Source organism: Ptychodera flava, chromosome 10, assembly GCF_041260155.1.
Source record: "Ptychodera flava strain L36383 chromosome 10, AS_Pfla_20210202, whole genome shotgun sequence".
In the NCBI taxonomy this organism is placed as follows: domain Eukaryota; kingdom Metazoa; phylum Hemichordata; class Enteropneusta; family Ptychoderidae; genus Ptychodera; species Ptychodera flava.
The window spans coordinates 34,054,786-34,077,297 of record NC_091937.1 but is presented as its reverse complement, the minus strand read 5'-3'; the positions used below and the strand labels follow the sequence as shown (position 1 = coordinate 34,077,297).

The window sequence follows — 22,512 nt, the reverse complement described above, 5'->3', positions numbered from 1 at the left end:
AGAAGTGTTTGTACCCCTGACTAAAATCAATGCATGACAACATTCTGTGCTAACTCAGTATGGTTTTATAGAAAGTGCCTAATCACCATAGTGATGTTTATGCTCCATGAAGGCAAAACTCTTTGCAAATTTACATTTGGTAGAGAGCCTCTTCCAAACTTTTTCATCATTTTTATCACCTTTGTGATGCCATATATGGACAGTGGTGTAGTGCCATCTGGACAGAAAAAAGTCAACAATCTTCTGCACTTACATTTTACTTCTCACAAAAATATTTCAGTATGTTCTGTTATATTTCTTAAATACCGTTTACAACATGATAGAAATTTGACTCAGCCTATACTTTGCCAAAATTTGGTACAAGAGAACAAAAGAAAACAAGTCTAAAAATACCTGCCAATTTGTGGATGGTCAATGATCAGATATCTGTCCATATTGACAAAATATTTTCAAAGTACTCTGTGCCAGACCTTGACAAACACCACTGTCTGTTCATAAAATATGATCATAAATGCTCACGATTTCTATATGAAAACCTACTTTTCTGTTATCATTTAATTTTACCCTGTTTTTGTTTTTCTAGGTACAGGTTTTCTTTCACCCCAAGGAAGCATTCTGGATCAATTCAAATATGTTGATTATTTTCTTTCTGAAGATCTAGAGCAATGCATCCACAATGCATTGTTTGATTCCTGTGCGGTTTTCATGCAAAAGCTAGCTGCCCAGTTTTCAATAATTGGTCCAGATTGTCTCTGTGATATTTAAATGCAAAATTTACATCCTGGCCTCTTATACACTCAGCTTTTGTGGTCGTCTGTGATTGTTTATGATGAGAGGAAAGTTTCTTTAATGCTCATATTTCAACACACAGAAACCAACACAATCCAACGAAACGCAAGGCACAGATGAGCTTGGTGAAGAATTCTACCCGCCATCCTGGATTACGGACACCACCCCTAGGCGGTCGCCGTTCGTGCCTCAGATGGGCGACGAAATCATGTACTTCCGTCAGGGTCATGAATGTTACGTGAATGCTGTACGAAATGCTGATCTCTATGAGACAAATCCAAAGAAACAGCCATGGCACAAACTTGAACTCAGGGTAAGTGTGATGAACATCAAATAAAAATCGTCCCACATGGATTGAAATGTTTGAATACACATAAACAACCAGGTCATTTTAATTTTACAGCAGTGTTACTTAGATAGACCCTCGAATATTGAAAGTAATGACCTTTCTACAAAAAAATTTCAGGCCTTGGAATAAGTTCGCAGAGACTACGAATGCATTCAGTAGTTATCACTAGACAAATTTTATGAGCAATAGGGTGAATGGGTCAGTGAATCAGTATAAAGGTCAAATCAGGTCAGTAAAGGTCAAGAGGTCACTTAAGGTCTAAGAAGATCAATGTAAGAAACAAATTAAGAAGTACAATGTGTCATGCCCATTTTGTGCCACATTCGTGATCGCACTCAGATTTTTCCTTTTGTTGTCCACAGGACCAAGAATTAGTCAAGATAGTTGGAATTAAGTATCAAAATGGACCACCAACTCTATGTTGTCTCAAGTTAGCCTTCATTGATCCAGAGAGTGGTATCCAGACTGGAGGCTCTTTCAGTATAAAGTAAGACTGAGTACTCCACATCCAGTCATTCAAAACGATATCCTTGACGCAACCTTTGACATTGAGTCAATTTCAATATTGACTGTATACCGGTATATGTGTGTCTTGCATTGTGGGTGTTTGATAATCAAGTTCATGACTTGACTTGAAGTCAACTGTGAGGAATGACAGTGCATCTCACATACAGAGACATGCTGCAATGGCTTGTCAAATACTGGGTATTTCAAAATTTCCTAGGACGTAAAACAACAAAACTGACAAAAACTTGTCGATACATGGAACAAGAAGATTGGAAAGAATTATCAAAAGTTTCATTTGCTGTAGCTTGAACACATACATCAGATTTGCACCAAGTCCTGTGGGCATACAAATATCCAAACAAAGTAAATTGAAGGAATAAACTTCAGCAGACTGTCACACTAAGTTGTAGGCTGTTGCATAGATTGTTAGGTGAACGCCTTACTTGACCAGCCAGTAACTGCTGCCGAGAAAAGCCAGGTGTCTGTGGACCAATCTACATGTATTGCAGGAATTCAAAAATGGTAATCTTTTATGTGAAGTCATATAGACCTTACTCTTTACAATGCAACAACCTAATATGGTGTTCATGATCAAAGAAAGTTTCCTGTTATGATGTCACTGAACAAAATCTAACTTTCAAACCCGTGTGTTCTGTCTCTGTTGCCTAGATACCATGATATGGCTGATGTGTTAGATTTCCTAGTGCTTAGACAGACGTATGAAAACGCCATGGCCAAGAACTGGAAACCAGGGGACAGGTTCCGCGCCATGATCGACGATGCCTGGTGGCTGGGCACTGTCACCAATCAGGAACCATTTCAGCCAGAGTACCCAGACAGCATGTTTCAGTGTTTTAATGTCAGGTTAGTCATTGCTTTTCTGTTAGTTCATAGACACTGCAGTTCAGAGTGCATGCCGATGGCATTGCCAAAAGCTGTATGTACGTACTACGTGGAACGTCCTTCTGCGAATGATATCTTCAAATGTTGTGTACGCTTTCTGACTATTGAAGATGGTATTTATACAATAAAAATGCCATGATATAATCTCATCATGCCAATGAACTTTCAACTTTAACCATATTGTGACCTCTTTAAGGATATGTTGCAAACTAAGTCCCTCTCTCATTGAAAATCAAAAAACAAACCATAGAGTATTGATCATGAATTTTCCGAAAAAATGCAGCCTTAAGAAACCAGGTTATTTGTAGAGTAACATCATATGGCACCCTCAACTTTTCAAGACAGGGAAAAAACTCATAATTCACTGGAAATCAGCTCGTCAGTTGGACCAAAGAATATTGCAATGTGTACGGCACACTATACTGGATGTTTTCCTGTTAAGTTTATTTAGTCATGTTTCCCATAAAAACTTAAAATACAGACTTTACATAAACTCTTCATCAGTTGTGTTTTATTTGTTCCTCTGATTGTCATATGTCAATGAATAGAATAGTCTCCATGTTCAAGTGCGATTTCTTAGATACATTGCTAATGGTATTCATTCTTTGAATTTTATTTTTGCTGGTAGCTGGGACACTGGTGAAGTTGAAAAGATGAGTCCCTGGGATCTTGAACCCGTGGATGAAAATAGTAAGTTATAATTTCCTATATCCCAGAAATTGAATGTACTGTTGAGTAAGTGGACATTGGCTGCTGAGGAAATGAGTGATTAGTTTTGCTTTGAGAACAGAAAATTGCAGTGTTGTTGAAGAGGCAACTGAGTGTATGCTAAAGGTGTCTCAATTATTTAAGTTAGTTAATTCAGTTAGTTACAGTGACATGAGGATAACATGTCTATAAGTCAGAAATTACAATTCTGCACAAATTTAACACCTCTCAGTCCAATCGGCTTATATGTCACTTCAAAGACAGTCTAATGTGTTCATGAAGTATACATCATTAATGATTTTTGAGAGACAGCCATTAATAAAACATTGTATTAGAACTATATGCAGTGAAGTGGTACATTCTTCTTCTGTGATGAATGTGTGTGTTCAGCTTTAGAATCACCCTCATTAGTGGAAGAACATCTACTTAAGCCATTAGCATTTTTACTTTCATCAGCTCCATGTGCCCCTATCATCAGTTTACAAAATAATTGGACATGGTAAATTGCATATCTTGTGAACTCTTCCAGAACTGCCGGAAGTGAAAGGCGGAGCCACGCCGATAGACCAACAGGAGCTCCTGGACATGTTGTACTTTCCCTCGGAAGGAGAGTGGGGCGCAATCGGAAGAGAAGCTGATTGTGACAGAATAATCCAAGGGCTGACACAACTCATGGAATTACGGATCGCTGAGCCTTTCAACTACCCTGTTGATTTGAATGTGTACCCTATGTATGCCATGGTTGTAGGATACCCCACTGATCTCACAGCGATCAAAACACGTCTAGAAAATAGATTTTATAGGTTTGTGCAGCTTTTAATATGGTATAGAATTTCATTTCCCATCATAGCTTCAGATTGGTCAATGAAGCTGTTCACCCCTACTTTTCAGTAACCAGGTCCACAATTACCATTTATAACAATAGTCTCGGCTAAACCATGGTGGCAAAAGGGCACTTCCTCATTTAATCAAGATTATTTTTTGAACCTTAGATTTCTGCCTATGACATCTTCAAAATATGTCAAATTAAAGGTCAAAACAGTTAATTATTATGATAAGCACAAATGTGACTATCCATATTAATAGTGCTGATTGATATTGGAATGGTTATACATTCTACCAGATAAAACTTGATGGAAATAATTTTAGCTGCAAGTTCAATAAGTATGTGACTTATTTGCAACTTAATTTGATCGGCTGTTACCCATCTGGAGGAGGAAATTTGAATTGTGAAATGATTTAGTGCTATCAAGAGAAAGTGAAGTTCTGACCTGTTCAGAAAAGCACTTTAATAATTGTAGTTAAGAAGTGTTTAAAGATTCCTTTGACTATGATTTTAAAAATTCTTTCACTAGATAACTTCTTTTTATGTTGCTGTGGTTTCTGTTCATCAGGAGGATATCCGCGTTGCTATGGGAGATACGCCTCATAGAAACCAACGCCATCACTTTCAATGAGAAGAACAGCCAGATTGTGAAATGGGCGACATCACTGAACAACGTCTTGACAACATTTGTCAAGTAAGTATGATATCAACACACATACAGACAATGAACAGGAAATACATACGTAAAGGGTAAAGTGCCATATGCCCAGTGAATACTAGTAGAACTAGCAGTGTTTTTTTCTGTCAAGAATGTCTTGTCCATAATCTCCCACGGTGTTTTCTGTCTTTCAGTTTGAACAAATAAAAGAAAACCAAATTGTTATATAGCAGTATTAATCTTGTAACACGACATGTTTGAATTTTGTGAAATTATTGTACCTTGATAATACACATGAAATGCTTATAAAATTGCACATTATGTTTTGTTGAAGAAATGTCTTTGATACACCAAGAGATCTGTGTATTGTTGCTTCCTTTACCTTCTGTTGGGGGCAAAGGTCACAGGTCATGGATAATTACTGGTATTGTTACAATATGTATGGTTGTAGAGACATCTGAATTGTGATAAACAGATACAACACATATGTTAAATATTCACCCAACAAGCGAAATGATGATACTTACTGATTTCAAGTGAACTCTGCAATGTACATATTGAAGTATTTCAGGAGGCCAGTATTAGTTATAGAAGAATATATATTAATATCTGTTGGTTGGCCTCTGCGAAGAATATGATCTGTAGCCAGTTTATTAACTCCTATCCTGCCAGTCTTCTCACTTCCCCATCTGCCTCTGTAGAAACGTGGTTTCGGGCCAAAACCTATACGTATTTTCACCTGCTTGGCATGGTATGTTATGAGCGTGTCTAGTCCGTACGGGCCTTCAGATGTTCTAGTCTTTGGTAAAGTGCAATACATGGCACACATTATGCCTCACTGGTTTTAACCAACTTGACCTGATGTTAACATGTGAACTTGGCAGGATAAGGATGAATGCGTAAATTTGTGGTTAAGTTTCTGTACCATTGATAGATCTCCTGAATGAGTACTAACATTATCATGCATGTTGTATATTTATTCACTTCAGAAACAGTGATTGTGAAGACATCATGCCGATGTTCCATGAGATGACGGAGGGGGAGGACTTTGAGCTAATGGAGGTCAATGTGGAGGAGGATTCGGGTGAAGAGGAGGCACAGAGGGGAGGAAACTCATCGCTTAGCAACCTGGAAAGGAAGAGGCTAAGAGTGAGTTGATGATAAATTGAAACGCATCAGAATCGGTGCAGATGCTGTTGCCGGTTTAACAGAAACTTATCTGAATGATTCAGCTGTGTGTAGGCACTCTGGTGACCTTTGACCCAGAGCACCCACATACCAATGAATCGTGGTAGTGTAGACAGAAACTAGATTTAATTTATGGAAAGTGGCCACCATGATTTTCTCAGGACATTTCACAATCACAGAGATGCTTTTAAAAAGTCATTATGAAATCAAATTAACATCAAGTGTTAGCACCTTTTAGCTCCAATAGCTTTAATGTTTGGTATACAGGTTCCTAGGGATGATCTAATTGTGATATATAGAAATAATGATAAAATCTGCTTTTTTTGTATTTTAAGGGCAATATTTGCCATGTTTGGCTAAAAAATGTGTTTCTCAAAAACGATTTGTCTGATAGCATTGATATTTTGTAGATGTGTTAGGTATAATCTTAATGTGATATATTCATGTATCACAAATAGTTATTCTCTACATAACATGGCGGAGCTCTATCTGACGCTGGGTCGCTTGTTTAACTACTTGCCATTAGGGGAAGACTGCATTAACTTGCATGGTACCTGAAACCCGAGTCCTTGCCTAACCAACTCGGGTGACAAACAGAAGACTTTTAATCCCTCAAGGTGTGAATATTCCATTGTTATGTTTATCTAATCCAGCTGGTGCTATTGTAGTGCCATTGTAGGAAAGGTAGGTCTGTGAAATTGATCCTCTAGGGAAGTAGGGTATTCCTAAGTTAATGGAGCCTTCCCGTAATGCAGCATTTCCAAGTGATATTTTAGGTCAAGCAACCACACAAGGGGATCCCTCACCATTTACCTGTCTTTCCAAAGCTTAGCAAAAGTCACTGAAACACTGTAGGCATGACTGTACAGAAAACAATGCATCATTGTATTCTGCGTTGTTTTTCAGGACAGTGACGATGAAACAGAAGAGATGGCCCGGAAGAGACTCAAGATGGAAAATCCAGTTTATGACACCAAAATCTGGATAGAGCAGTGTAAAAGACTTCTCCACATCATGTGGGAATGTGAAGACTCTGAGCCTTTCCGGTATCCAGTGGATCTTCTGGAATATCCGGTAAGCCCTAAGCAACTGTTGGAAAAGTAATAACAAGCTTTTAATGTAATGATAGTGTACATCACCACTAAAAGTGAAACTTAAGCCAATTGACGGCAAGGTATTTTCATATACTTCTCTCTTTAGTGGTTTTAACATTTCATTTGTATGCGACGCTAAAGTAAAGATGTTGTTTCTGTCATGGATGTTAGGATTACCGGGACATCATTGACACCCCAATGGACCTTTCAACAGTCCGAGAGCAGCTGCAAGGTTGTTGTTATGAGAACCCAATAGAGCTTTGTAAAGATGTCAGGTTAATCTTCAACAATGCCAGGAACTACTCACCAAACAAGAAGTCACGGGTAAGTTAGGGAGCTTTCATTCTTCAAAACCTTTGTTGTAAATTTCTATAAAGTTGAGGGTGCCTTGGCTATCCATATATGGTAAATGTTAATTTTGAAGATATTAAATGTTGCAAAATCTTAAGGATGCTCAGAATTTCCATATACGGTAAATATTTGCATCACAATAACAATCATCAATGAGTTAAGGGTTTCAATGAGATTTGTGATTGTTTCATTTAAAAGGTATCATATTGATGCTATAGCCTTTTGCAGTGGTATGTTACATTGATGTCTTTTACCCGTACAGATCTACACAATGACATTGAGGCTATCAGCATTGTTTGAGGAGCACATCAAACCAATTATGAAAGACTACAAATCATCCGTCAAGTACGATGAAAGGCAGAAAACCAACAGATACTACAGGTAATAAATAGCTCTGCCCTCGCTTATGAATTTTACTCTCCATTTTATTCAGGACAATTTTTGTTCTGAGTTTTGCCATTCAGGATGATTAGATTAAACAAGAACAAGAAGTTGCTTTTAATGTTGACTATAGTTTCTTGTTCTACTTCCAAAGCATGTTGAAATGAACAGTGTTCAGCTTGTCAACTTAGCCTGTACGTGTAGACGACATAGTTATTGTTGACAGGTGAATTCTGGGCTGGGTCCATAGACCAGAACTCAAATGTATACAGTAACAGTACATTTTTGATGTACAGATGTACTAAATAGTTTGCATTTCAACATGCTTTATGGAGTATAACGAGAACTTGCAACGGACACACAAAAAAGTATTGAAAAAATCTTCGAAAGTTACAGCTACTGGCCCTCCTTCCCTGTATTGGTGATAAATCGCAGCATGATGTCAAAAGTGAGCAGGAAAAGTTCAAGTAGAGAAATTAAGTAAAAAAATTTTGGCATGATAAAATTTAAAGATTAGAAGTGTTAATGTTAATATTTCAGAAGTTTATTAGCAGTGTGAGTTAAGCCCTCCAGGCATTGATTTTCTTATTTCAAACCCAACTTTCTTTGATATGAGGTGGTTCAAGCCGCAAGTAGTTTTTAAAGTCAGAATTTAATGTCATTTTCAGGAAATCGCTCAGGCCGCAACACAGGCCAGATCCTGTTCCATCGGGCAGCAAGTCGTCCAAATCTGCTAAGTCATCGCCAAGCACTGCCACCAAGAATACAAACCAGCCGTCCTCATCAGCCTCCTCCTCCTCCCAAGCCAATCAAGAGAAAGAATCCAAGCCAGGTCCATCAACAGCCACTCCAAAGAGTTCAAACTCACTAAAGAAAGAGATGTCAACAGCCAATGACAACAGCAAAGAAGTGCCACTTAACAAAAGTACTAGGTCAAATGTCAAAGGTGAATGCTGTGTATTTCTTGAACTTTGAAGTATTTCAGATTCAGACATCCATGTTGGGAAACTATCGTAGTCTTTCTTGGATCAGTAAACTTCTCATTCTGCTGGTCTGGTAGACATCAATCTGCATGATACAGGGCATGAACGCAAGATAGCCGCACAGTGTCACAGGACCTGTTGCTTGGTACCTATGTAAAATCATTGGTCCATGATATACTCCAGACACATTAACTATTAAAATTCTCGGTGGGAAGCTGAGCATTAAGTTTCACATGTGAAAGAATTTGAAATTATTGCTTTGTACAGTGAGATTTAATCTGCACATTCAAATATCAGAAAGGGGGCATCAAAGAATCGAGGGAAACATCTCCCTTCCTGTTTCAGAATCTAATTGTTTCTTTGAACTATTCCGGTGAACAGGCCCAGGGAAAGCAACGGCAAAGACCAAGAAGAGAGTTGAAACTTCGGAAAGCGAAGAAGAAGAAGAAGATGAAGAAGAGGAAAGAATATCAGTGAAATCAAGACCAACTAGAAACACTGCCAAAACTCCAACAACAGCTAAAGCAAATGCTGGTTTGTAGCTGCCTTGCAGTTTTAATAGTTTTCCCCACTGTCAAATTTAGTTTTGTCTTCGTAGTATGTAATGTTCAGATAAGGAATGCATTGGCAGTATAATAGACTATCTTCACGATCCATACAAAACCATGAAATCAGAATTCATTACAGTTTTGTCTTTTCAAACAAGTTACAGTGGCAATTCACTATGGCTACAGTGAATGTAATTAGCTGGGTCAGAGGTCATTTCAATTTATTGGAAGCCTACTGATAAAATACCAGGATAGATAGTCATTGAGAAAAAGTCAATGTTACACAGACTGGGTCTATATACCTGACAGCAGTGAAAGAAGTGATAAAAAGCAATTATTCTGTAGTGACACAGCATGTAACAATCTCAGCTCGTTTTGAGTTCTTTGTACCATAGGATCCAACAGACAATTACCATGGCTTGTCCTCCAGTGCCAAACGTACTACTACGTTAGCCATGCAAATTCTAGTGTACATGACTACCTTGTTATGTAACCGTGTAAAATACAGAGCCATGGCTTTTGTCTCTGATAGTTGTACGGTGAAAATGATCAACAAAAAAACATGTTTTCTGTATTTCAGATGACTCACTGCCAAATGGACACATTAAGCGGTACAACACGCGAAGAAAGCAAACCAAGGCATCCAGCAGTGATAGCGAGGATAGTGACAAGGATGACGACAGCGATAGCAGCAGCAAAAGCGGGTCATCCTCATCAGGGTCATCATCATCATCTTCTTCCTCCTCCTCCTCTTCGTCATCAGGCGATTCATCCTCAAACTCTTCAGAATCAGAGAGCAATTCAGAAAGTGACAATTCAGATGGCGATAGCAGAACTAGAAGGAAAGCGAAGCCCACTCCGCGATCAAAATCAAACAAAAGGGACAGCCACAGTGCGCGGAATAGGAGACAGGCCAGGGCGAGAATGAACTCAAGCGATTTCGAAGAAGAGACGACGTCGTCACGGAGGGCGTCTATGAGGACTCGCAATCAGGGCAGACGAACTGTTCACTATCATACACAAGACTCTGAAGAGAGCGACAACCAATCAGAGAAAAGTTTTGAGAATAACGGTCTGCGGGAAGAAGCGACAGTTAGTATGTCCAGTCGGGGGCGACTCAGGCGGCTTACAGAGAGAGCAAAAGCGAATTTGCTTGGATGAATGAATGATTTTGCATATGATGTATTGAAATACTGCTTCTTTGAGGGAAGCCTGCAGTTTATCGTAAACCTTGGACAGATGTAGACATCTCATTCACAGCAGACGCGCCCACCATTTCCTGCTGAAAATGTCGGTACTTCAACAAAGATGCTGAAATGAAATTGGATATATGGCTTCGTAAATCTTTCAATACAGAGTGGCGTCTATGCGAAGCAGCTATGCAAGAAATAACTTTTTCTATTTGTATCACATGCCATTTAAAATTCTCCTTTTTTTAAAAAAAAACAATTTTTATAGAACTTCATCACAATGTGTCATCTCATGTATTTGCAAGAACTTTCATAAATTTAAGACTTCAGAGAAAAAAAAAGGAAATTATTGACTTAAAAAAAAATTAACTTCACATGTGAAATGATCATTCCACACTTCTTTGATATTCTGATTTGGAAATTTCTGCTCAGGGTCTGGTTTCTTTACTGTAAAGCTTTTCCTCTTTTTAAGCCAAAATAGAATTCAAATGTCACATGTGTTATATGTATATACAATGAATTTTTCAGTGTGCCTTTTCCCTTGTCTTCTAAGCTTTTGTAATTTCTGTTGTCTTTGTAGTGTAAGCAGGACATTTCTTGATTTTCTTGTGTTTTTTTCTCTTCATGTTTCGATGTGATTGTTTATGATTCTTCTGAAATGCCTACATTTTGCAGGGGGAGGCTGGAATTCATAATTTTGAACTGTGTGCCGCAGATATTTGTCCCGCCACTCTCTGAATTTGACAGGCAAGAATGGTTGGGTCTTCCCATGATTCTCCTTGGCTTTGTTTCCTCCTTACTCAGACAGGGTCTTCTGATATTTGATGTCAATAAGAAAATTCAACATTTCTCCCTTCCTCACAGTACAGTGCCCTCGTGGTTCTGTGTTTACTCAAGGTTCTCAAATTAATCCCCATGAAGAATGACAAATGTGCACCAGTGCCTGTGATGCACCCACTGATGTACGAAAGGTCTTGCCTCAAAGTGAGAACATTTCCTAACTAAACAAGAGTGAGTAAAACTGAGTACAGAAATTGAAAGCCAGTTTGAAAGTTTCCTCAAAGAACTCAGAAAGCGTGTATGTTGGAGGGCATGCAGACATAAGTCCACATGGCATTACAAGCAAGATACCAACAGCAAATTGTTTAGCAAGATGGCCATGTGCTATGCTGATAAAAATCCTTTTTCAGTCACAGCTAGGTAGTATACGCCTCAAAATTGAAAGCCTTAAACTTTAGTTCAAACTTGACTGAATGAAACTTTAATTTCAACCATTCTCTTTCAAGATCAAGAGTAAAAGCCAGGTGTCACACGACAAATGTTGGTACCACTGAAACAATAACCTTGAAGTTATGGATATTTGAAATTCAAAAGGACTGCCATCCCTGTGTAAACTCTATGGGAAAAAATTTAAATTTGTGATTTCACAAAAATAAGCGGGTCAAAACTCTAGTTACTCAATGAGCTTCAAGACGAGCGCCCTCAAGTGGTAGACCAAAATGGTGTTAGCGTTTTGGAGTCTGAATATAGCTCTCTCCCCAATGTGCATTTAGCCCTGTGTTGATTAGCTACAGTGTCATCAAACTAGTCAAAACCTGCTGAAGATGAGAATGTTGCTATGAGCCGACAAAAAGGAAATACTTGTGGATTGTCTTTTGTCATTGTAGTGCTTTTTGTAAGCAAGAAAGACACAGCTCAGGAATGCCTAATTCTTTTGTTTTCATAATCAATCATGTGTTGCCATGGAAACGAAAATCAAAGCCCAACTCCTTAAAAAAGAAACGTCTTGGTGCTACAACATTCAGAACAGGTAACTGTACCTTTTAGGGAAAATAAAAACAATGTTTTGACTTTTTTGAAATCCTGTATTTCCATCCCCGTCCCTCAAAAGACAAATATTCTCTGTGGGTCATTTTCATGTTCCATCATTGAAACCAAAGATAAGTGTAATTTGTTGTGACAATTAACTTTCTTACTGAAATTTTGTTTGTAATGTCCTCTCTGCTTATTTGTACAGTCGTGATTTTTGTTTTGTCTTTTTTTTTCAGGGGGGCAAAGGGAACACTTTTGTGTATTCGTTGAGAAATGCAATACCGAGAACTAGTTTTTTGTAATAAAAACATCAAATATGAATAATATATGGATGCTGTCTCTTTTTAAAGTGTGGTATGTCAGAACTTTCAGTGCAAGTGAAACAAAAGCTCTATTAGTAATAACCTTTTTATGTGTATTTTCCAATATTTTTATTTCGTGTTCTATCTCCCCCCTCCCCTAAAGAAAAATTCACAATGCCCAGTATTCAACTTGTCATCAATAGGCAGTAGAGGGGGAGGGGGGCTCAGGTGTAATATCCTGTATCACTTTTAACAACCAAGTTTGAATCTGGTGTAGAGTTCTTTTATCAACAGTAACATTGGATATTGTACAAATGCATTGTGTTGGCAATGTAATAAGGGGACAAACGTGGCTCTTTTTTGAACGTAAGTGGATAACGCCATACCTATCAGAAGATGGTCCCTGCTGTATCATGTGATGAAAGCGCCAAGTTTGGCACTTTTTTCCAATGATTCATAATAAGTTGATGAAGCCCTAAAATGCAACTTCCGCCACTTCTTTAACAGTGCAGGATATAAATGGTGAAAATGGCTTTTCCGAAATAAGCTACCTCAAAGCTAACACATGTAAAATCAGCCTGGTGAACTTCCCCTCTAAATTTCAGTTTCGTGGTACTCATACCATTCTTTGCGTCTAGTATGGAGATAGCACACTGTGCCATGTACCGGTACCATGTGCATGCATCTAGTATGTTCATGATTATGAATAATGATGATGATGATAATAATAATAATTTATTTATACAGTGTCAATATCCACAATAATGTGATCAAGGACGTTGATTATAATTAACACATCACAAAAAATTATGAAACTAAAAAAAACTGCAAAAGCATTAAAACTGGAGGCCAAAAGCAGATTTAAAAGGAAATTTTTAACTGGGAGAATGCCGAATATGTAATGGAAGACTGTTCCCGAGTCGGGGAGCGACTATATGAAATGAATGATCTCCATATTTCTTTGTACACGATCGCATTGGACAAAGTCTGAACTGATCAGCTGACCTCAAGTCATGATTAGGAACATAGAGTGAGGTTATATTTGAAAGATAACTGGGAGCTAACCCATGAATATACCCTGGGTATACTCATAAAAGCGCAGGGAACCAAGAAATCTGGTGGTTGTTGTTGTTGTTTGTATTGTTGTTTATGGTTATTAGTCGTGTTGTTGTTGACCAATAAAATTCTATGAACATAACTGTTGTGTTGTTGTTGTTTCAGACGTAATGTAGATGTCATAAGAAACGCTACAAGGACACTATCATTACTTGGCCCGATACAACTCTCTGCTAACGTACACTCTCTTAATTCATACACAGTACGTTAGCAGAGAGTTGTATCGGGCCAAGTAATGATAGTGTCCTTGTAGCGTTTCTTATGACATCTACATTACGTCTGAAACAACAACAACAACAACACAACAGTTATGTTCGTTGAATTTTATTGGTCAACAACAACAACAACAACAACAACAACAACACGACTAATAAACATAAACAACAACAACAACAATCAGATTTCTGGGTTCCCTGTGATAAGAGTCAAGACTAATATCTTAAAAACAATTTGCTGTGTCACCGGTAACAATTCAACTGGTACAGAATTGGAGTGATATCGAGGGTGATTTTTAAATGAGTTACAGTTCTTGCAGTGATATATTTTGAACTTGTTGAATTTGAATAATTAAATTATTTGGAAGTCCGTACAACAGAGTTACAGAAATTGATACAAGATGTGATTAAAAAGCATGACAAGACTCTTCTACACTCTTCTATGGCATTTTTTCGAATGACAACAAAAATACAAAATATATATAGATGTTTGAATGGTGAACACTTTGCAACTTACAAAATGCATAATTAAACACTTGATCCTGTTAAGAGGGGAGTGGCAACAATAAAAAGTTAGTTTTAGAAACACTTCAACATATCAGAGTTGAAATAATTTTAAGTCATGGGAGGGCGCTGCACGCATTGCTCCTGTCTGTGGTCGTGGTCGTTGCGAATCTCGCTATGTAATGTATGTGTTGGGGTCATTATCGTTGGGGTCAGTCGTTCACTCGTGGTCCCTCAGTTCACGATGAAGAGTTTATCTGAAGAAACATGGAGATGTTATCCAGTGAACATCTGTCTGTAAGATGAATGACCTTCACATTTTCGATGACATTGACTTGAGTGAGATTGATACAGGCTATGATTTGAAGAGTAAAGGTGGAAGCGCATCACAAACATTTGGTCAAGGTGAAGGGCAGGGTTAATACGCCGTGGAAAATAAACTATTGGCCAGCACGGGGGTCGAACCCGCGACCTTCGCGTTATCAGCACGACGCTCTAACCGACTGAGCTAACCGGCCATCGATTTGCTTGTACAGTAATATTTTTCAACTATATTTCATATTTTAATGAAAATATTGTGGTTGGTTTGTAAATGTGAACAAACAGCAACTCCGTCAAATAAAGTTTTTTTTGCACAAGAAATCATCTGTACAAGTACGTCCTTTTTTACGTTTTCCGAATGCCACTAAAAATTTGTCCATAAACGTTTTCTGTTACTTTGTAGATGGTATCCTTGTATGACGTTCATACAGTTCGCACGTCGCCGGCCAGTGTGTAAGTTGTTGGAATGTCACAATCGTAGTCGCCGAGGGCGCCATTCGCTCCCACTACTTGACATGCGCACTGAGATATCTGAAAGACACAAATAAAATTGATTCTGTGGAAAAGCTGGGGACTTTAGACGATCGTCCACCTTCCACTGTAAATTTAGCTCGGATCGTACTGCCATCACGAGGATAACACCCTAGAAATGTAGCACTTTAAGTGGAATGTCGTGTTTGAGGTAAGTCACGATGTCCGGTACGAAATACTTGTTGAACTTCTTCTGAGACATTGCAATGTTTGAGTTGACGTCGCTGCCGTATCTTTGCAACGCGACAAGGTTTGCGTCTCTCGGCAAGTCATTTATCTCCACCAAATCTCAGCGGTTGGTTCACGACATACGAAGCCGGCAGTCATTTGGTGTTACTTACCATATATTAAACGGCAGTGTTTAAAGGGAAACTCACTTTGTCTTTACGTCAAACGCGTAAAATACCGCTCGTTGCGAATGTAAACTATCGCGAGGCCCTAGGGGTCCATCCAATATGGCAGCCTTCGTTGGCCTAACGGTGTATGTGTACTCCCATGAATACATCCATGTAGTGCGTACAATAAATACTTATTTTAGATTCTTAACGGCTTTGGTCTGTTTAGCTATCAAACCGCGTATGACAAATTTTTACGCCAAAATTGTGGTCAAACCCACGGATGAAAAGAAAATGTGTTAAAAGCCTACTCGGGGACATTGTTGTCAAGTCGACACCCACATTATAAACCAAAAAATTTCAATACACGCAAACTGCTTTCAAACCATTCCTTTTGACGCGTCTTCTGTTTTAAATATGATAGAAACCTTGAAAAAGTGTGAAACTCTCAAAGCATGTAGGAAGTTAAATTAAGAATATTCTATTGTCTTATGTGTTTTGAAGAGCTATAAATATATTGTCTTCAAATTTTAAATTTGTCATGACAATTTAAAGATGATTACTTTAAGTTTACCCCTCAGAACCACAACTCACACTCACTGTAATTCAATCATTAAATTGTTGGACACATCAACAAAAAGAAGTGATCAGTATAATGGTCTTCCGGTTCTCATGACAACAGTTATAAAGTAAAACCCGGACAGTTTAATTACACAATAAAAAACTGCTCCCTTGACCTTTTCGTAAGGTCACAGCAAATTTTAATTATGATAGCTGAAGATCTGATTTCTCTGGTTTTGTCAATTTCTGACTCAATAAACACAAGTATTTAAATGAGTTTGTGTATCATAATTAAGGTTTTTGTTGCAAAATTTTATGCAGAGTATGGCTACTTTCCAAAGACATGTCAGTCGATTTGTCACTTGCAGCAACAGTGATTCAAAAATAACAACATGAATTTCTTGAATTGTCAGCAACATTGTTGTCTGACACCAATATTGCTAAATTTATCTGCCATGTAATTGTTCTTGTCTTAGAGCTGAAAACTGACCTTTGAAAGATGTCAACAGGAAACAGTAAAATAGGAAAGAATTCTAACTGAACACATCTTGATTAAGTCCAAATATTTTAACAGGTCCTTTATCACAGACCTATTCAAAAAAGGGAAAGTGTTAGTTTTAACCAGGATTTGGGATTTTGTAATGTAAACAGTGTATTGACTTGAAGTTTTTAGATTCATTGGAATCATTCCCCTAGGCACAAAAAGCTCTGAATACCCCCTAGCCTTGGGTTTTCATTAGTAAAAATAACATTTTGGGGTCTACATACCAATTTGGTGATTATCTCCCCAGGTTCTACTATATAGTCAAGGTATTTAACCTCTGGACTCATAATACAGCATTGTTATTTTTTGGCAGTTTCTATTGTTACACTCAGAAAGGAAGGAATAAGAGAACTTTATTGCTTGTTATCACTGTGTTGTCCTATCACTGAAAAAAAATGGAAAGTGTTGGTTTCTGTGGTTAAGTTGAACAACATTCCACTTACTGTGATTCTTTTTTTCAAAACCTTCGGAAGAAAGTGGTGTTGGACTTTTAAGACTCTAGAATATTATGTACAGTGATCATGTACAGCTGAATGGGAATCCAATGATATCTTAGGGGGTCTGTTTCTATACATTTCTAAGGGATGCACCCCAAGACAAGTATATTTCTACCACAAGGATTGGGCCCACTCTTTTACAGGTTGTCCCAAAGTTTGATTCAGTGATTCCAATTGTTATTTCAATGTAGTGTTGACTTCTTCTTTGAGCAGGTGTCCATGAAAGTGGCCTAAAGTATTCCATTCCGGTATACTGAGATTTGCATTTCAATATAGACAACGCAAACAATTAGAGACAGCGTAAGCACGGTCCTTTAACTTTGAAAACAAAACATCCTATTACTTCTTGCCTTGTAAGGTAATAAAATTGAAATGGTTTAATTCCACCATAGGGAAAAGTCAATTGAGAAAGGAACAGGGAACAAGTTTCCTTCTATTTGATCAGAATTCACTGTGGACCCCTTGGCAGCTGGTGATGAAAAAAAAAGACATTTCCATGTGCACTTCAATCTTGGCAATGCAACAACATCAAAAGATGAAGTAGAAGGGTTCACTTCTTTGACACGGTCTGGTTACGCCAGAATTCGCTTTAAAATGTTGAAGTGACTACTAATGTTGAAATGACCAGTGATCTATTTCCTGTCAAACTAAATGACCATCCAGTGTGTGTGTGTGGCCTTCAAGTGGTGCTGTTTGTCAGTCTTATCCATGGCAAATGGCTTTTTTTTGAAAAAGTTCAAGTCATTGAGATTTTCCAACCACCTTCTGTTATGCACAGTTACAAGCACGGTTACATAAGCTTTCAAAGGATGCAGGGTGAACGTCAAATTAATTATTTTAGGGTATTGGAGAGGTTTATTTTTTCCTGCGATTCTGAAAACTGTCACTCATGTTATGCTCAAATGTGTATATTCATACATGTACCTCGAAGAGTGTGGATAATTTCTCTATGGTGATTTTACTGGTTTGTAATGTCTAGGCTTTACACCACTATGGGTCATCCTTTGTATGGTGGCATATTGGCACATTAAGTTTGGTTGTCCTTGTCTAAATTGAAGCAGTCCTTCAAATTTCTTTGTTGGGAAGTTAGAGATACATATACATAATAGAAATTTTCCTTACGTAGTGGTCAAAGAGCTGTGTCATTGTTTTGTGTTTGTGTGGAATTTCATGTTGATGTAGAGTTCCATGCTGAGGACAACCGTCAGAAGAATTACATGTAGCCATGGCATAGCCAGGTGATGGTTTCATGTAGCCATGGCATAGCCAGGTGATGGTTTCTCAAAATTCAAAAACTGAGTGAAGGCAACCCACACAATGTATTAATAGTATTACATAGTGATGTTACTCACCTTGTGTTGAATATTTGACACAGTGGGCTACATTATATGCAGTATCAGCAGTGTGCAACTATTACCATCGTTTGACACAGTCTGACATGATTTACGTGTATTTTTGTGAAAGTTTTGGTCACACATCCTTATAAAATGTAAGTGCATGCAAAACAGTATCTCTTCAGGGACTACCATTCATATCATGTTTTTGTCAGGATTGATGGTTCACATTGTTTGCATTGTGCTGCCAAATGCTTTTCTCTAGGGAGAATACATGTACATGTAGAAAGTAAAATACGGCTCTACTTATTTTTTTCAATTTATAAATTCATAAATGTGGATTGGAAACTAGCTTCCAACTGGTAGGTGCATGTATACATGTTTGAAATGACCAGACTGCAACCACAGCTGTGTTGTATCTCAGGACAGTACATATCACCCTTGGACTGCGTTGACAAGTTCTAGTATTGTATTCTTTTGAGTTCTTTTGCAGCCAGAGTCAACATGACAGGACACTGCGACCTGCCAGATAGTTGCCAGGCACGTCAGTCAGTGGATTGGGTGTGGTAGTCACCTGGAAAATGTTGACCTGGTTGTGCATGTCTGCAGGTGCAGAAGGGAGTTCCCTGACTCTTCCATATTGAAAAGTTGATGCATACATGTACTGTGTGTATGTATCTTTCCCATGACATGACAAAAGTGTTCTTGGTGGTTTTCAAATCGCCAGTGGCTGGTATTTTTCACCATGTTTGATTTAAAGCAAGATGACTAACTGTTTGATATCAAAAGAAAAAATGGAATATCGGAAGAGAATGTTTAAATCTAAAAAAAAATCGAAACTTTTCACACAGTTGCCATCCAGGGCGGTTTATAATATGGTTTTCCTACATGATCCAGCCTGTAAATATTTGAAAAATGCTTTGAGAGAGTTCAGAAATACCTCTAAAATGGGGCAAATGATTTTGTTGTGTGTATCTTTTTAATTAAATTCAAAACGAAGAAAATCTTGTTTCCATGCAGCCACCTGTGATACATTGCCCACCCAAAAATCTTCATCACAGTGTCACATTCTTATGCAATGTGCATGGTTTGCCAGTATTTGCATGTAAATGTGGACTGCAGCTTCATTTTGTCGTACACAGTATATTTCCAGCTGTATAATATTAGGTCTATGTTGCTAGGATTACCAACGTGTTCCGTGATTCAAGGGAATAAAGCTGGTAACTTTGGGAATTTTCCGGTTGTCATGATCTGTCAGTTGTGTTGTGTGTGAGTGATTATTGTACAGGTCTATTATTCAAGTGCCTCAGTAGGAGAAAATGGTGATGTAGAGTCACTCAACACATCATGGCAATTTTCGGCAACATTTTACAAGTGGTATAGCCACAAACTGATGACGTCAAATCGCCATACACAATACACAGTGCCATAATTACAAGGCGCCTGTGTTTTGTGTACGGCGATTTGACATCATCAATTTGTGGCTATACCACTTGTAAAATGGTGCCCAATTTTCCTTGGAGACAGATGTGCAAAGATACAATACAGGCACCATAGTGTTCTGACTGGTGTTTGTTGTACCAGTCTGTTTGAAATGATTATATGCTGCCTACTCTCCAAACAACACATGTAGTCAACATGTCACTAAACTTGAGAAAACCATCCCTGGCTGAAGAAAGTTCCACATAGTGTATTACATGTGTTGATGTAGGGCAGGGTCAACTCAAAGAAATTTCCATAAATTTTCTCGAAAAGTTCACCAATTTCAAAGCTAGAGGGCTCACTGATGGTTCTGCTCTCACTTTGTAGGAATTCCTCAAAGTCCATTGGCTGGATCACTGTCACACACAAACTTCATTTTCTACAAAACGTTTTTCCATTCTAGTGAATTGTACAATGTACATGGTATTAATAACCAGTACACATGTACAAATCTGATCACTGCTGTGTTACAGAAAGATTAATTTGAGAATTCTTCAACTACATGTACATGTATAAATTAAATGTCATGAATATCATGAACTCAGCCATGCTTGTGTATCAGCATTTGCGAAGTTTAGCCAGGTACTCGTCTCAATGAGGAATATATTCTTGAACGATGTTACAATCATAGAAAATAAGTGATTTTAGTATATTATGGAAATTGCACTACCACATGTTGCTGTGTTGGCCACACCATTCCCTATACACCAGACAGTGTTTTATAAAGTCTGACCCTTCTTGAGTTTTATAACCACTTTACTCTGATCGTAAACTCTATTTCCTCAATGGCAACTATGAAATCATAATTCACTCAATATGGCAAGCAGTTCGTAAACCCTTCAATTGACAATAGCGATTGAATTTCATGATTGTTGTTCTCAATAATGAACAATTGCTGTGTATCTGTTTATTTTTCCTTTGTCAAGCTCAAAAGTAACTATCAAAAATAATTTAAATTTATTCAAAACTTGTTTGTTCCTATTAGTTTATGACAATATTACCTTGAGCACACATTGGTCAGGCACAGTCTGCATACTATATAAGTCTATTATGTGTTATAACAATTCTTATACGTGCAATAAAATTGTTGGGTGTTGACAAACCTTAGGGCTGGAGCTACCTTTGAATGGATCACGATTCAATTGTATTATTTTGTTTGGATGGACAATACCTAGGGATCATTGCATCTCTGACCGTTTCACCCCCATTTCCATAGTACAAAAGTCCAATTTGCCCTATAGAAAACACTTGGGGTTGAATCAAAATCTGAAAGTAGAAGAGTTTTGTAAGAATAGGGAATCACCCATTTGTACATTAAGGTACATGGTTGTATGCGCCTTGAAAGTGAAAGATTTAAACTTTTGCTTAAATTTTTCTTAAGGAATCCTTTTAAAACTATTTTCTTTCAAAATCAAGAACAAAAACTGGGGGTCACCCTGCAAATTTTGGTAATAGAGAAACAAATAATCCAAGATTTCCCGATATTTTAATTCAAATGGCTGCCATCTCTGTGTTAACTCTATGGAGAATAATAAAAATTTCAAATTTTGAAAAACTAAGCCGGTGAAAAGTTTTCTTTATAATACACCAACAGCTTTAAAATGAACCCCCACAAGTATTATATCAGAAAACAATTGTAAAAGTTTGAGAGTCTAAATATCTGTCCCCGAGGCGCATGTATATAGCCATATTCCAAATTTATGCCTGATCTAAAAATGTATGTTTCCGCATGTCTGATGCTGCCAATAAAAATCTGAGATAGTATGCAAGGTTGCCCGTAAACAACGGAAGTACACATGCATTCCATGGTGACAGCTGGCTGCATGATCATATGAGGTGTCATGTCAACAGGAAACATTAAAGATTGTAGGGAATCTGAAATCTGTATTTTATCAAACCGTGAACATTGAGGGTTAAACACATCACAAGCATTTGTGGCCCAGGGGATACGATATTGTGTATCAGGCGATGGTGCCCAGCGACAGATAACACGTCATCCACACTGCTTTTATTTCCTACGTGACATTAACCCAGTCTTTCTGTATAGAGAGGAACATTTGCATGTCATCTGCACAAGCCAAAGAAATATTGACAAGGGCTAACTTGTACATTTTTTTTCCACACAAAGACCTCTTAAAATATGACAATTTCAAATTTAGTTGAAGAGTTTACAATACTCAGTGTAATTTTGACATCTTCAGAACACTTATCCATATTGAGCGCCTTACATATATTATGTCTAATTTGACCGTATTTTGTTCTCGTTGAATCAGTGCTATTCATATCTAATGTCAACATAAAAACTTTGAACAATTCCTAGCTATACGTATAACCCAGCCTATAACAGGGCCATTAAAAGATCATTTCAGACAATACATTTTATTGTCATCCCAGTATATATAGAGACAGTCAGGTAAAAACACTGGCACTGGGTAATATAGATCTGTGTGTTTCATTACCTCCCCCATTCAATTTGTGACCCT

The 22,512-nt window shown here is 37.8% G+C and overlaps 2 protein-coding genes and 1 non-coding gene across 4 annotated transcripts in view; 2 read left to right on the top strand and 1 right to left on the bottom strand.

Annotated features, from left to right (window-relative positions):
* The window catches only part of LOC139142594 (PH-interacting protein-like), a 28,452-nt gene extending 15,841 nt beyond the window's left edge, over window positions 1–12,611 (top strand). Inside the window, 13 exon segments of the mRNA XM_070712586.1 lie at window positions 872–1,102; window positions 1,501–1,625; window positions 2,315–2,509; window positions 3,177–3,238; window positions 3,786–4,059; window positions 4,651–4,776; window positions 5,730–5,889; window positions 6,835–7,002; window positions 7,194–7,346; window positions 7,636–7,754; window positions 8,423–8,700; window positions 9,119–9,271; window positions 9,866–12,611. Of these exon segments, the coding sequence (XP_070568687.1) occupies window positions 872–1,102; window positions 1,501–1,625; window positions 2,315–2,509; window positions 3,177–3,238; window positions 3,786–4,059; window positions 4,651–4,776; window positions 5,730–5,889; window positions 6,835–7,002; window positions 7,194–7,346; window positions 7,636–7,754; window positions 8,423–8,700; window positions 9,119–9,271; window positions 9,866–10,446 (2,625 nt within the window). The 3' untranslated portion in view covers window positions 10,447–12,611.
* A 2,257-nt stretch (window positions 12,612–14,868) lies between these two features.
* Window positions 14,869–14,942, bottom strand: Trnai-gau (transfer RNA isoleucine (anticodon GAU)). Its single transcript has one exon. It is a non-coding gene; the product is annotated as a tRNA-Ile (tRNA).
* Window positions 14,943–15,283: 341 nt separating this feature from the next.
* The window catches only part of LOC139142591 (armadillo repeat-containing protein 2-like), a 51,155-nt gene continuing 43,926 nt past the window's right edge, over window positions 15,284–22,512 (top strand). Inside the window, exon 1 of one of the 2 annotated variants that reach the window (XM_070712576.1) lies at window positions 15,284–15,427. The gene's annotated coding sequence lies outside the window, so the exon portion shown is untranslated. The remainder of the gene's footprint in view (window positions 15,428–22,512) is intronic. The other variant, XM_070712575.1, reaches the window with a different exon arrangement.